The sequence below is a fragment of the Choloepus didactylus genome, chromosome 2 (assembly GCF_015220235.1).
Source record: "Choloepus didactylus isolate mChoDid1 chromosome 2, mChoDid1.pri, whole genome shotgun sequence".
In the NCBI taxonomy this organism is placed as follows: domain Eukaryota; kingdom Metazoa; phylum Chordata; class Mammalia; order Pilosa; family Megalonychidae; genus Choloepus; species Choloepus didactylus.
This window is the reverse complement of record NC_051308.1, coordinates 103,006,253-103,021,533: the sequence shown is the minus strand read 5'-3', so window position 1 is coordinate 103,021,533 and position 15,281 is coordinate 103,006,253. Positions and strand designations below refer to the sequence as shown.

Here is a 15,281-nt window from a genome sequence, read left to right as displayed (position 1 = left end):
CTGTCACAATTAACATTGTTTCCCCAACAAAATAAACCTGGATTTATATTCTTTAAAAGAAAATATGCCCTGTAGGCCAGTGCCGAATATGTGGCAGGATACTGTGTTCAGGAAATATTTTTTTAATATATGGTAAGATATCAAGTAAATATGTGTTAATTGACTAAATAAAGCTTCTTTGTTTTTGAAATATCACTAATGGGATTGATGATGTACTCGAAGAGAGTGAGGTAAAACAGTTGTAGAGAAAAAAAATGACTTAAGATTCATTGTTGTGACATTTAATTTGAAAAAATGAAGGTAAATGTTAAATGAAACATCTACATGTCCCCCATATATATATCATTTAATGTAATTTTAATGTTATTTTTTAATGTAAGATAAGTGCTATTGGAGGCTGTAGTATACCATCTTTGGATCCCTGCATTTCTGGTCCCTTACATTTCTGGTCTTGAGGCCTCTTGATAAATAAACACTTGAAATTATCGGCTTTCTGCCCAGTTTGCTTACCTTTAATAATTAGAGGTAAGACAGGTTAACTAATAATTTGTATGCATTCAAGATGTGATTCTTCTTTTTCATGAATAACATGTTTGTTTGTTTTTCTCTTTTTTTGGCTTCCTGTTAAAAAAGTAACTGCTTTGTTTGAAATTTAATGAAGAGACAAAGTAGGAGACATTATGTTCAGAAAATCATGTTTTAAAACAATTTTTAGTATGGCATCTAGACCTCAGCAGGAAACTCAGAATTAAGTCTGAGCCTGACTTTAACCCATGACCAATGGAATTTAAACATGTTTATTTTTACAATAGCCTTAATTTGGGCCTTGCAAGATTTGCTGGTTTGTTTCCTCATTCAATTTTTAGAGACCCTGAAGCAGTATTTTAACTAGAGGAACTAAGCTTTTTATGATTTTCATGGCATGAAGAATAGCAAATTGTGTATTTTCTTGGTTATGATATGGTGTCTCACAAAGTTATCAGAAAAGTGTGAGCTTTGTGTCTAACCATGCACTTCTATTTTTGAAGAGACTCCCAGGCTGCAATGCTGGAATTCCAACAGAACAACTTCTCTGATCTTCCCCACCCCAACCCCCCACCCCCCATTTAAAGAAAAACAAAAATCATGTTCTCACAGAAATATTGTCTTGAATTATACAGACAAGCAGTTACTGGAAATGTTTCCTACACAGTTCTGTTTGTGTATGCCAATTTCAATTTGTTTTTCACATTCTAGATTTTTTCTTAGCTTTGCTAATAATTACTTTCTGTAGTCATGTTGATTTTGAACTAAGTTGTATTGAATTTTTATAACTCTATCAAATCCTCCTTTTTGACAAGTTCTTCCATGTAGGTTTGTTGAATGGATAATGAAATAAATGAACAAAGGAACAAAAAAAGAAGGCAAAACAGGTTAAACTCAGATTCAGCCTTATCTCAGGTTAATGATTTCTCCTTCAATTGAAATACTAATATATTTAGTTTTCTTATTTATATATTTGCTATGACAATTCCTATGTTTTTGCTAGGAAGAAGGAGGGTTATTAAAAATAATGATTAATATTAGTCATAAGTCACTTATATTTAGCTTTGGAATGTCTACAAATACATATACATTTTTCAAAAATTCATACTCCCCCTTTTCTGAAGCCAAACTCCCCTTGGTTCATACTTACTTTTAGTATTTGTCTGCTTGGAAACAAGACACCTCAGATGCCCTTGGTCACTTACAGATCCTCAAAAGTCAGCAATATTACATTGAGAATTATATAATTGTGCTAGATACGCATTTATAAAGTTTTTAACTTTTCCTTTAAATGCTAAGCTTTTTGAAGGCAAGAACTATGCATCTTCTTTAGTGTGTGCTTGTTGCCTAAAACTGAATGTCTAATGCCGTATTGCTTAGAAGTATAGAGGTCACTTCAAAGGGATAAAAGGAGTCAAAGCAGGCAACGCTCCAGGTCCTGGCCCGAATTCAATCATAATCTCTCTTTTGTTTATCGATAATTTGGTGTAAGATTTTTGTTGGGAAGAATGTCTATTCAGTGGATATATAACTTTGGTATCTTGTTTTATCATATAATTTAGCCCCCCTCATTTTGCAGGATTGTAAGCTGAGCCCAGATCATGCAGCTGTTCAGTGGCAGAACTAAAGTTAAAACCCCTCTGTCCTGACTGCTTGATCAATATTCTTTACATTATACCACAGCATTATATGTTGTCAAAACCTAGGAGTATTCCGGGTAAACTGCATAGAACTTGGTAATGGCAGGTACTCATGAAATATTTATTACATGAATGATTCTGATATGATTTGTAGTTAATTATCCCTAAACCAAGTTCACATAAAAACTGTCATTTTTCATGATCTTGATGAAATGTTGGCTTCAAGTTTGATCTGTTCTTAGGGCTAAGCTATTGTTATATATAACAGATTGTTCTTTGCTAATTTTAGGATCACTTGTTGTTACCAGCTACCACCCATAACAAGACCACAAGACCAAAGATGTCAATTGTATTGCCAGCAATAAACATAAATGGTAAGTTGAAATATTGGTTTATGAAGGACAAGATTCTTTTGTTTAACCAAGATTCTCTGGATTAGCTAAAATGTTTCAAGTGTTCAGTTGGACAGATATACATCCATGCATTATTTTTGAAATATTTTACCACTGTTTTCACAAAAATATTACTTTTAAATTCCATCACTTTTTTTTAATTACTGTATTTTTAAAAGAAAAAAGTAGTTACCTTTTGTTTACAAAATGCTATAAGCTAGCATTCTGACTGTTCTACAGACTTTGCTGTTTGTGGCCTTTCTAGTCAGACATGCAGTATGGAAAATCCCTGCTGTGTTATGACAGTGCATTTGTAAGTTAGGTTTTTGGAACTCAAAGCCGTTTTCTGTGTTACCTAAATGGTGATATGATTCACAGACCAAACCACAAAAGCCTATTTATATATTTAATCCATAATTCCTACAAATTTGATATTGATGGTATAACTATTACATTTTGTTGTATTAGTACTGGATGTTGAAACAAAATATAAATGTATAAGTACTTTGAGACTATCCAAAGATCTTAAGGTGTAGTACCTGTTTATAGTCTAGTAGAGAAAATAAGATGTGTAAATAAGAATGTAAATCACTGTACTCCAAGGAGAAAATCCCATAAGGAATATACAAAGTGGTAAGAAAATTTTGGGAATGAGAGATTACTTCCAACTAGGTTCTTCACAGAGAACAGAAATATTGCACTGGCAATGCCAACTGTGTGTTTTAAATGACCTCAGTTTGTGTTATACATTGGTTGCTTTCTTACATTATTTTTGGTTCTGTTGAAAACAGGAGAGTTGGCCATCCTTCTCAAGTCCTTTTATCTGGTATAATAGAACTACCCATAAATTCTCTGTCTAGTGGTAAGAACTTGATGGCATATATGAACTAACCTCGAAGTTGAATCAGTCCTCATTCTGATAATCATAATTAAACAATCAAATACAATTTAAAAACAGAACACTGGGATCCAGGATAAATTTCAATAGTTTAGTATTAGGGAACAAAATTAGATAGTCTTTTGTACATTTTCAGACCGTAGATGACTATAGAATTTCATGAGCCATATACAGACAGCTATTAGGAATGCTTAGGAGACAACTTCAGAGACAAAATAAAATATAAATGTTCTTTTGTTAAAACCTAAGAATTGTGACATTTCCTTAGTCTTACAAAGATGTACAGAATACCTTTAAAGAAAAACAAAACTATGGCATTGAGAACATTTCTTACTTCAGTAAAGGTATACTTCTGAAGTCAATCACACTACAACTTCAAGAAGGACATATATTACACTCTGAAGAAATGTTTAGGAAACCTCATTTATTCTCATTTCATAGGTTCCTAGGTCCCCCTGCTTAAACTGGAATACATTTAATTTCTGATCAGCTCATGCTCAGAAAGGCTCTTTTCTGTTTCATCAAGGCAGAATTCACTGATATTGGGTTCTTGTATTTTGTTCTCCTGATATTGAGTTCTTATGCAAGAGATTACCTGGTTTTATTTTATAACACTGAGCTAACCATGAAGCCAAAAATAATTTGATGCCTTTTGACTCTGTCTTGGCCAATGGACTAATTTTTTACTCCTTTCATGGATTTGGAAAATACAATCATTAGAGGATCATTTCCTTTTTATCTCTTTCAGAATTCTTTGTAAATTAGTTTTTAAAATGTGTCTTTTTTCAGATAGAGTAAATTTCTATTAGAAATTTCAAAATTCAAATTAAGAAATAATTGTTGAGGTTATACCATGTGTCAGGTATGTGCTCAGCCTATTCTCTGAACAGTTGATTCATCTTCACAAATAGGAGTCTAATTTTTCTTCCTCTCTGCTTGTACCTCAGAGTCTGGGGTGGGTTATATGGCATCCTTGCTTCCCAATACAACTTCCAAATTATCTCTCCTTCAATCCTGCAACGTCTTTTAAGTGTAAATCATAAGACAACTCCTTTTAGCATTCTTTGTGGCTGTCAACTACCCTGTATCCACCAATGACTCTCCACCACTCTTTTGTCATCTCTTGGAATACCTTCAACATCCACATAGCCGATTCATCCAGTACTCTGGCCTCTTTTGATCCAGTCATCTTTTATTCTGCACCAGCTCAGTTTCCCATTCACATGGTCATACTCTAGACCTTATGATCTAATGGCATACTTTTTGAAGTGTCCTCTTCAAACATCCCACTCTCTGACTGGTACTTCTTGTCCTTCCAACTCTCTTACTCTAATACCCACACTCCAACCTCACAAATCTCCAATCCTTTAATTCTTCCTCTTTTTCAATATCCATTACATCCTTAATGGGCACATATTCCTCCTTACCTAGCCTAGATTCTTTGTACCCATACTATCACCACTCTCTTGCAAACTCTGTTTATTTCCTAATTTCTTTCCTCTTAAGACCCACTTACCTGGCAAAACTCCAACCTTAGTTAAACCTGACTATCCTTTTACTTTATGTCTGCTCTCAGGCTGCTAAAAATTGCTAGAAAATATCATCCAGTCATGACAAATAGATTCACTTCAAATTTATGACCATAAATTTCAAAGGGGAATTCAACACTGCTGATAAATTCACTTTCTTGTCTGAAACAAAAATTTCTCACCTTTTCTTCTCAAATCTCCAACAATCCTTCTCCTCACCACTTCAGCTGATGAGCTCACCAAATGTTACATTGAAAAAAGAGATGTAATCATGCAAGAGCTACCTCATCTTTCCTCTTCCAATTCCACCATCCCAGCTGCATCTACACCCACAAACTCTGCCTTCTCTCTTGTTGCACTGAAAGAAAAGTCTCTTCCATTGAGTTCTAATCCTAGCTTTGCTACTTACTAGAGATAAGTGTAGTTGGACAAGTTAATTAACTTTTCTGTGCCTCAGCTTCCTCACCTGTAAAAGGAGATATTAATAGTACCTTCCTCTTAGGTTGGTGTGAGAATTAAATGAGTAAAAATGCTTTGAATAGTGCCTGGTTATTTTCAGGTTAGCTGCTGTATTGCCACCATTGTCATCATTGTCCTTGTTATAGTTGTCATCATCTGAGGTCACTGGGACTTTGGATCCCAGCCCCTCTCACATTTTCAAGGACTTTGCTGTTGCAATTTTACCCCTTCTCTCCTGCATGATTAATTTCTTCTTCTCTACTGGATTATTTCCATAAGCATACAAAATGTGTTAATATTACTTTTAGTGTGGGGAGACTCTGTTGACTCCACATCTTATTTCTTTGCTTCCCTTCATAGAAAAACTCTCAAAAGAGTTAACCTGTATTTACTGCCCCTACTTCCTTATCTCCCATTCTCTCTTCTATCTACTCTTATCAAGCTTTTGCCTCTTTCACTCCACTTAACTGCTCTTGCAAAAGGGTCACCAATGGCCAGAAAGGTCATATCTCCATTCTCTTCTTACCTGACCTCTCAGCAGTATTTGACATGACAGACTATTCCCTCTTTATTTCCCCCCTCCTCAATTTTTATTTTAAAAATTTTCATGTCTATGGAAAGTTGAAAGACAAATACAATGAACGTTTAGAGACCGTTTATCTAAATTCACTAATTGTTAACATTTTTCCACATTTGCTTTATCCTTATCTACATTTATATGTCTGTCTGTCACTCTCTGCCTACACTCAGGCATTTTTCTGAACTATTTGAGAGTAAATTGCAGACATCTGACACATCACCCCTAAATACTTGAACATTCCGAAAGAAAAGGGCATTCTCCTACATAATTACAATGACCACACTAAAAATAGTTTAAAATAGATATTATAATAGCCCATTTTCAAATTTCTCCATTTGTTTCCAATATGTTCATTGTAGCTTTTTTTGTGGTGGTGGTGGTGGTAGGGATCCAGGACCTAATCAAAATTATACATGGCATTTACTTGTCGCACCTTTTTCGTTCCCTTTAATCTAAAACAGCTCCTCTGTCTTTTTCCTTCTGTCTTTCATGACATACTCGTTGTTTTAAGAATCAGATTTATTGAGTTATAATGTACATACAATAAAGTTCTTCAATTTTGTATGTACAATTTAATTGACAAGCGTAAAGAGTTTTGTCAACATTTTGTCAATGTAAAGAGTCACACGATTTAATTGACAAACGTAAAGTTTTGTCAACGTTTTGTCAATGTTTTGTCAATGTAAAGAGTTTTGACAAACGTAAAGAGTCATGAAATTCCACCTCAATAATGATATAAGCATTTTCATTACTTTAAAAATTTTCTTCATGCCCCTTTGCAATCAGTGACCTCATGTATATTTTTGGCATTCCCTCTTTCTTGATATACTTTATTTTCTAGGCTTTTGTGATACCATAGCTTATCTAGTTTTCCTCCTATATCACGTCAGTCAGTTTTGCCAGCTTCTCTTCCTCTGTGAGGACAGGAATCTTGTTTGTCATTTTACCGCTTACCGCTATATTCCTAGCACCCAGAACAGTGTCTGGCATAGGAAACATTGCAAAATGAGGCAATTCTATGTATGTTTATTCATGTAATGCTCGGCTGCCAGCTAAGTATTGTCTTTATTTTATATTTGCAGATATTAAGGCTCAAGAAAGTAAATGGTACCATTTACACAACTACTACATAGCAGAGTCAGGATTTAAATATATTGTATAAATATATTCTGATTTATTCTTGCTATTTATTTCAGTATTAAAGAGAGATGTGTGAGTATTGAGAATATTTGGGACTACAGAATGTACGATAGATTTTTTTATACCACTATCTCCCTATGGTTTAAGGTTATACACATTCATTGAGATCAGTGTAATACATTGTACAGGTTAAATTTGACTGATACACATTGTTCGAATGAAAGAATAAACAAGGAAATTTTATTTTGTCATTACTTTGTGGTCTCTTGAAAAGATTTTTTCTTTTGATGTCCATGTTTGAAATTATTTAAGAAATGGTTTTCTTTTAGTTGATTTCTTATTTATGAGTTTATTTTTTTAGATTTAAAAGCACTTTAGAAGCTTTTAGTGGTGCTTTTCTAAGATTCTTTATTATAACTTTTCCTATTATGATTCTTTATGTGATTAGAAGCAGTTGATAAGCACAATTTAGTCTAATCTTTCAAATGTCAAATAATTTAAATGTATGCTAGGTTACCTTTCTATAGCAATAATTGAGATTCAGAGTTCACAGTGAAGTATATGAAATTATTAGCTTCCTTTTCAACAACTGTTCTACAAAGGAGAATACTGGCAAAAAAACTATAGGAAACTATAGCTTTATAGGACTGAGGAGGAAGACCCAGAAGTCAATTTCTTTGACTTATTAGGCATAACGCATTTAACAAGCTGTACTGTAATTATATAATTTATAATCTGAAGAATATAAGTTTGTAGACATGAAAAGTTTGGGTGCCTGTTCATTGAAGGAGCAGAGATGTTGTTAGGGCATCCCTGTTATCAAAGCTTTCCATCCTGAGCAATAGAAGCCTGTAAGAAATATATTTTCTGTCTTTTCTGAGTTTAAAAGTTACATAATAAAACTAAGGAAAACAAGTTGTAGGTTTGATATGTCCTCTGACTTAAGTGGAACCTGTAGAATTTGATGAGCGTGGTAAGGACAGGGTGGAAACAGAAAGTCAAATTTTATATGGAGTTGCTGGTTTATGTAATATACTGAATGGAGATATTAGGGAAGGGTGGTAGATTCTGGTCTTCAACTATAACATAGTGATTCTACTTTATCGTTTTGAGTTGTTAAAAAAAAGTTTAAATGGAAGAGTAGGATATGGGTGTGAAATTTATGCCCTTTAAGAAGTTACAACTCACATCATTCTGTGTTCTCCATGCCATTTTAATTTTTTGTACTTTATTGTTCCTCATTTTACATTCTCTTTATTATTTAATTTCCTTTGTCTTATAAGAGAGTAGAAAAACATGTTAATGAAGCTGCAAGAAAGAAAGTCTGTCTTTGTTAGTCTGAGGAAGTCTTCACACTGAAGATTATATTAAAGTAAAATAAAATGCTAGGTATGCTTTAAAAAGGCTTTTTAAAAGTGATTGCATAGTTGGCAGATCAGTGGATAATGAAAAAAATGATATTACTATTTTAAAGAAAGGATTCTGAAAGTTCTCCTTGTAGTACATGACAACATTTCCTGCTTTTGAATTATTTCTACTTACGTTGTGGTAAAACTACTCATTTCCTTTCTTTCACCCTTCATAAATAATTCAACAAGATAGAGCACAGAAGAGATTCTTTTTTCATGGTAGCTACTTTTCAGACATCTTTCATCAGGGAATGAGCCCTATGAACACAGCTATCAGCAGATATAATCCATAATTTGACCATCGCTTTCATTGATTTGTTTTGCTAGTCTCCTTCACTCAGTATGCCATGTTACAAGTTACTGTGATGCATGCATAATACAAATTGACAAAACTGGTACTCCAGTTCTACCTTACCATTATTAAGATGATGTCCTCCTAGATATCACCAAGTAGGTGAACAAATGACTAGGCTCAGCTATAATTATATTCAATGTCAAACTAATTTTCTGTAAAGAAAATCTAAAGGAACTTACTAGCAATGGTATGCAAATGCCAGAACCAGCACATGAAACACATTTTTAATTGGAGAGGACATAACAGAAGGGTAGGAAGCAAACCAACCAAATATATGTGTTGGTTTCAATAATAAGAGAATGTTGATACAACTGCTTTTGATGATCACAGTTTTGTGGAAGTGACCATCCCAAAGCAAATGTATTTGGAAACTGGAAATTATATTTGGAATTTGGAAATTATATTTGGAAATTTTAGGCATGTTCTGCGCAAGCAGGATGGTTGCTTAAGCAACCTAAGAGTTGTGCCTTTTGACTGTCATAAACTCATTTCTCTCTAAAAGCCTACTATTTGTTGTAGGATGGTTGCTTAAGCAACCTAAGAGTTGTGCCTTTTGACTGTCATAAACTCATTTCTCTCTAAAAGCCTACTATTTGTTGTCTATCTTTTTAAAATATATTTACATGCATTTTCATTGCAGCTCATTCCATTTCATTGTTGTATGATTGCATCCAGACCACAGAGTAAATGGAGTCTCTTCTGGAAACCATGCTTTAATTTTTTAAAAAATACATAATCATATAGTTCTCTGTTTTTTGTTTGTTTGTTTGTTTGTTTGTTTGTCTCATTACTAAAATCAGTAGTAAAATCCCCAGACTGGGAGTTTCTAGTGAGAAAAGGAGAAAATCACACTGTTCAACCCCCGCCCCCCAACAAAAGGCATTTTTTTCTCTCAAAATATATATACAGAACTATTAATTATGTGTAACTGGCAATTTCAGATGATGAGAATTAATGTTTTCTGTATCAATTATAATAGCTAGTAGTCTTGTAAAAACCCAGCTTTACATTTTGAGCTCCTAGACTGATTTGGCAGTTTTCTAGTGAGAAGACAATCACTCAAGAGGGGCAGACTATGATTCAAATAGTCTTTGGAATTTGAATAACTTTGACCCAATTCCCTGAGTCCCTTTTTTAGCTCACTGCCCCTCATCAATGCTAATATATCAACTAGGCCTAGATCAAGAGTGATTATTTAGATCAGTTCTATACCAGAAACAACATACCGATTAATTTTTTTTTAAGAGAGCTCAGTTAGGTATTGGGTAGTTATAAATTCCCAATGTCTATAGTATAGAGTTTAAAATTAGAACAATATTCTGAGTATTAGGAACATGGTGACTAGCACCAGTTGGTACCTTGAAAGACAACTTGAACTAGACTATAAAGAAAAATTAGAATATGAATATATGGATAAGGAGAAGATAAGGTATTTGTTTATGGAAGGATTGAACTCAGCTGCAAATAACAGAAAACCAACTCTTAGGCTTAAACTATTGGCTTAAATAAATTGGGTTTATTTTTTCTTATATATTGAGAAGTCCACAGTAATGAACCCAACCAGTTGCTGGTATTGGTTCAGCAACTAAAGGATGATAAGGCCAAAGATACTGCAATTTCCTTGGCCTTTTCCAGATCATCACAAAGTGACTGTTGCAGCACAAGCCATCATATATGTATTCTATGCAGGAAAAAGGAGGAAAGTATAGATGGTATCTGTCAGGAAAGCAAACATTCTCCAGAAATTTCTAGCAGACTTTTGCTTTTGTCCCATTGGATATAAACTGTGGCACATGCTTATACCTGCCTTCAAGGGAGGCTCAGAAATGTAATGTTTTAACTAGGCACATTGTGATCTGAAAAATATTTGGTGTTCTCTTAGTAAGGAAATAATGGCTATTGGGTGGACAAATTAGCAGCAGCTGCTTGCTGCAGCACACCATCATGAGGTAAACTGGGATCAAACCAACTATCTGGGAAGAGACAGTAAAGAAAGGGTTCATGTTGAAGAGAAATAAGTGTTTATCACATGGGATGCAGCTAGATGATTTAGGTCATTAATGCGTTAAGGAAGTGACTTTAAGCTATCAAACCTAAAAATAACATGAAGAAGTTTCTGTTAGGAGACTTAATTTTGCTGTGTTCTGTAAATAGAAAAAGTTAGGAGGAAATACTGACTAGGAGGAAGAGTAGGGAAAATTGAAGCTGCAGAGATGAGCTAGGAGACATTGCAACAATCTTGGAGTGAGGTGATTAGATGCCTAGAATGGAGAGAAAGGTGCAATTTCAAAAAAAATTTCAAAGGGAAACTCTATAGCATTTGGCAACTAATGGTTTATGAAGAAGGGAAAAGTAAAAGCTGATTCCATGATTTTGAGACTAGAACAGTGAGAGAGACCTGTACTACCATTAAAAGAAATAGATAAAATTGGAATAACTGGTGTTAGAATTAGGCATCTTGAGTTTAACATGGCATCGATGGGCATTTTTGTGTGACTTTTGTAATAAACTACCAGTAAGTAATTCTTGACTGGCAAATTTGGTTTTCCTCTTTGCTTTCCCTTGTTAGATTCACCCTTTCCCCCTTCTCTTTCTTATATTGTTGTCTTAAATTCCTTCACACTCACCACTTGGATGCTTTTACAAGACACAAAGCTTATGCAGCTGGGAGGGGGAAAAGAAATATAGACTGGGTAGCTAAAGAGAAAAGGAAGAAAGCTAAGCTCCCTCTCTTTGCTTGTTTTCCCTGTATTTTTGTTTCACCTTGGACATGGTTAACTGAGGTTAGTTTCCTGCCTATATTGGCGCAGTAGTATCCTAACTAGTCTGCCTAATTTATTATTTTTCTCATTTTAATCCCTTTTATCTTCTCTGTACACAGCTACCAAGATGAGTCATCTTTACATACTGCTTTTTTGTCATTATCCTTTTCAAGGACCAGCAATGGAGGTTCACTGTTAATGGAATGATATCCAGATGTCTTTGCTCAGCATTAAAGGCCCAGGGCAGTCTGTCCCCAAGTTTCCTTTTGAATTCAGTTCTAACTAGACTGCTCTACCCATGGTGCCTAGGATTTACTTTCATTAGTTCATTCAAAAAATATTTATTTACTGAGTACCTACTTAATGCCAAGCATCAGGGATATCAACATTGAATAAAATATACATGGTTCCCACTTCAAGTGGAAAAGAGAAACGAAAACAAACAAACAACCCAAACAAAATAATTGCAACTTGTGATAATTTGGTGGAAAGAAATAAATAGGGTGTCTTGATGAAATATAATGGTGGAGGGTGAGGGAGGAGAGGTCACCTTTTGATTGAATGGTCAGAGAAGGCCTCTTTGAAGCAATAACAGTTAAACCAAGACCTGAAGGATAAGAACCAATTGAAAAGCCAAGGGACCGAAGATTCCAAGTGGAAGTAGCAGCAAGAGAACAGAGGCCCTGAGGCAGGAAAGAGCACCTTGGTTTTAGGAACTGTCAGAAGGCCTGTGAGGCCAGAGTGGAGAGCATAGTAGGGAAGGGAAGGTGGTAATGGTACAAGATGAGGTTGGAGAGATAGGCAGAGACCAGATCAGATGGGAAGTTGTGAACCCTAAGAGTGGTTTTTTCAGTGCAGTGGGAAGGCACTGATGAATCCGAAGTAGAGAAAGGACTTGATCTGATTTATATTTAAAGAGACCAATCTGTCTGCCTTTGCTCATGTGGTTTCCACTTCCTGAATTGCTTGTCCTCTTCCCTGCATACCACCTATTTCCTACCCATCCTTTAAGATCTAGATGAAATCCTACTGCTCTTGTGAAGCTTTTCCTACTTCTGTGGGCCACAGAGTACTTCCTTGGGTTCTAGAGTAATCTTTCCCTCCACTAAACACACTTCTGGAATCACCTTTCATTTGCTACTTTATCTTAGACTACTCAAAGATAACCACCTTGATGGTGCAGACTCTGTGTTGTATTATTGTTTTTATCCTCCTCCCTACCCCATGCCTAAACAGATGCTATGATACTGAAGTTAATTTTCAACATATATACTTATTTTAGTGTTGGGAAATTTTTGCCTTTTTTATGATTCACATGAAATAGCTGTACTATAAGCTGTTTCTTGTCTTCCTTGTTTCTTCTGGTTGACCTTTTTTCCCTTTTGTTTCTGGAAATCATCAGAGTGTTCAATTTTTAACTGCTCCCAAATCATTAGGTTATCCCCACTTAGCATAGGCTCTTCTGAACCTTCATCTACAATGTAAATCTGAAAATAAATAGATTCTAAAAAAGGGAAAAACAGGGTTAATGTTTGAGCTTCCTTATGTACTTGAAATATTATCCTTATGCTGAGAATAGTTATTGTTTTGATGATTTATTGGCAGTTGCACAGATAATTTTTTCCATGAATAGTTTGTCTTTTGTTTGTGTTTGGTTCATCAATTAACTAATCTGTAGGGATTTCTACAAGCCCTTAGAGGTTTAAATTAGATCAGTCTGCATTGCATCTCTAGGATATGTGTACTTCCTTGACCCAAAGGAACCAGTTGCCAAGTCCCACTGTACCTAATTGATCTTCAGAGTCCCATAAGCTTTCAATGAGATCATTTGCACTATTCTTTGTGGCATAGATCTGTTTCTACTCAAACAGATGGTTTTGCATTTGACTAGTGAAAATTGGAGATCAGTGTCTATTGAAGCCAACAAAATTGATTTGATACTTCTCCTACTAACTCCCAAAAATCTAAATTACTTCTTTATTTTACACATATTAAGCTTCTCAAAATAGATTTATCTTTGTACCAAAAAAATCAGTAACCTTGCATTTTGTCATAAGATTGAGCCATTTCACATAATCTCAGATTTCTGTTTTTCAGAAGAACTGCTTAGTAAGCACAAGTTCGATTCCTCTGTGGATTCTCTTTTGCAGTGATACCAACTGAAAGCAGTAGGTGATCATAACTTTCTGTGGAGAGTTACATATTTCTTTTAGCACTTGCACGATAATTTCTTTGTTATTTAATACATGCACATACTGGGGATGGGGTAATAGGCCAGCATCATCTTACAGATGTGCATGTCAAAAACACGGAACCACTGTAATTTGTGTTCACTTTGGGAAACACTCCTCCTTTTGGACTTTAACAGATAAAGGCTAGAGAGTCCTAAGGAATCTTTGCTGAATCCCCAATCTCGAAATTGAAAAATATGGATATAGATTGTTAATTAGATGTTTATGTGTCAGAACTTTTGCTTTGAGGATCTTGAGTACATCAGGCAAGAGTTCTTTGGACTCAACCAAATATCTATAGAAATGCTTCCCTCCAGATTTATTATAGATTTTAAGAGACAAATGCTTGCCTTAAATCTAAGAATTAGATTAAATAATAAGACAAATGTGAACTGTAAAATAGTTTGTTGCTTGAGAAGGAGTTGTTAGGAAAGTCATATAAGAAGCCTCTTTGAAGATATCTAAAGTCCATCTCTTTTGGTTTCACTCTACCTACTATATAAGACAAAACCTTCTGGGAATTGTGATCTACTTGACATCAGTACAGTATAGATTAGAACAAAGAAAGAACACTCATTAATATTCATGTTATCAAGCCATAGTGCAGAGTCATCGGTGCTAACTCCCTTCCAATGTTTGGATTCCCTTCTGCAATTCTGCTCCTGCAGGATTATATTTAAATACCATCTTTCTTCCAGGTAAAACACCTTCAGCTATTTCTATACTATATACCCTCTGAGTCTTCACATACCAAGACTGACCTTCCAATTTTCAAAAGCCATTTTCTTGTGACCTGGGTTCATGATGCCTCAATTCTGGTCAATCTCTTCTAAATGGGCTCTGGTTTTTCTACACCTCTTAAAGAGGGCTATGAATGCTGAGCATAACAAAGTATCTCCATTCTATAGAGTATATTTCTTTTGGTGAAATGGAAAGATTTTTTTCCAGATCCATCATACATTTGTTTCATTGTTTTCTGCCAACATAGCCCATAATTCTTTTTTACGTGTGTTTACTACCAAGCTATATCTCCTTCATTTCACTTGCTGATTAGGATTTTTGGACTAAAATTTAGGACCTTAAATTTTTCCTGATTAAACATCTTGCTGGTAGAGTTTTTTTATTAAACAAACATCTGAGGAAGTCTTCCCTAATTCCATAGAATAAGTTAGCACTGCCCCCTCCCTCCACTTTAACTGCCCAGAATACTCTGAACTCCCTTAACTTTGTAACCTTCATCTCACTTGTAATCGGTATATTATTTTCTGACTTTCCAGTTAGACTGTAGACTCTTCAAGGTTAAGGACCAGGTTTAATTCTGTTCATTATTCTTAACACCCTACAAAAATCAGTGCCTGATA

General features: G+C 34.8%; 1 protein-coding gene across 1 annotated transcript in view; it reads left to right on the top strand.

The window, feature by feature from the left end:
• ATF6 (activating transcription factor 6) overlaps positions 1-15,281 on the top strand; it is a 311,275-nt gene that overhangs the window by 237,573 nt on the left and 58,421 nt on the right. The window contains 1 exon segment of the mRNA XM_037807081.1: positions 2,455-2,539. Within this exon segment, the coding sequence (XP_037663009.1) occupies positions 2,455-2,539 (85 nt within the window).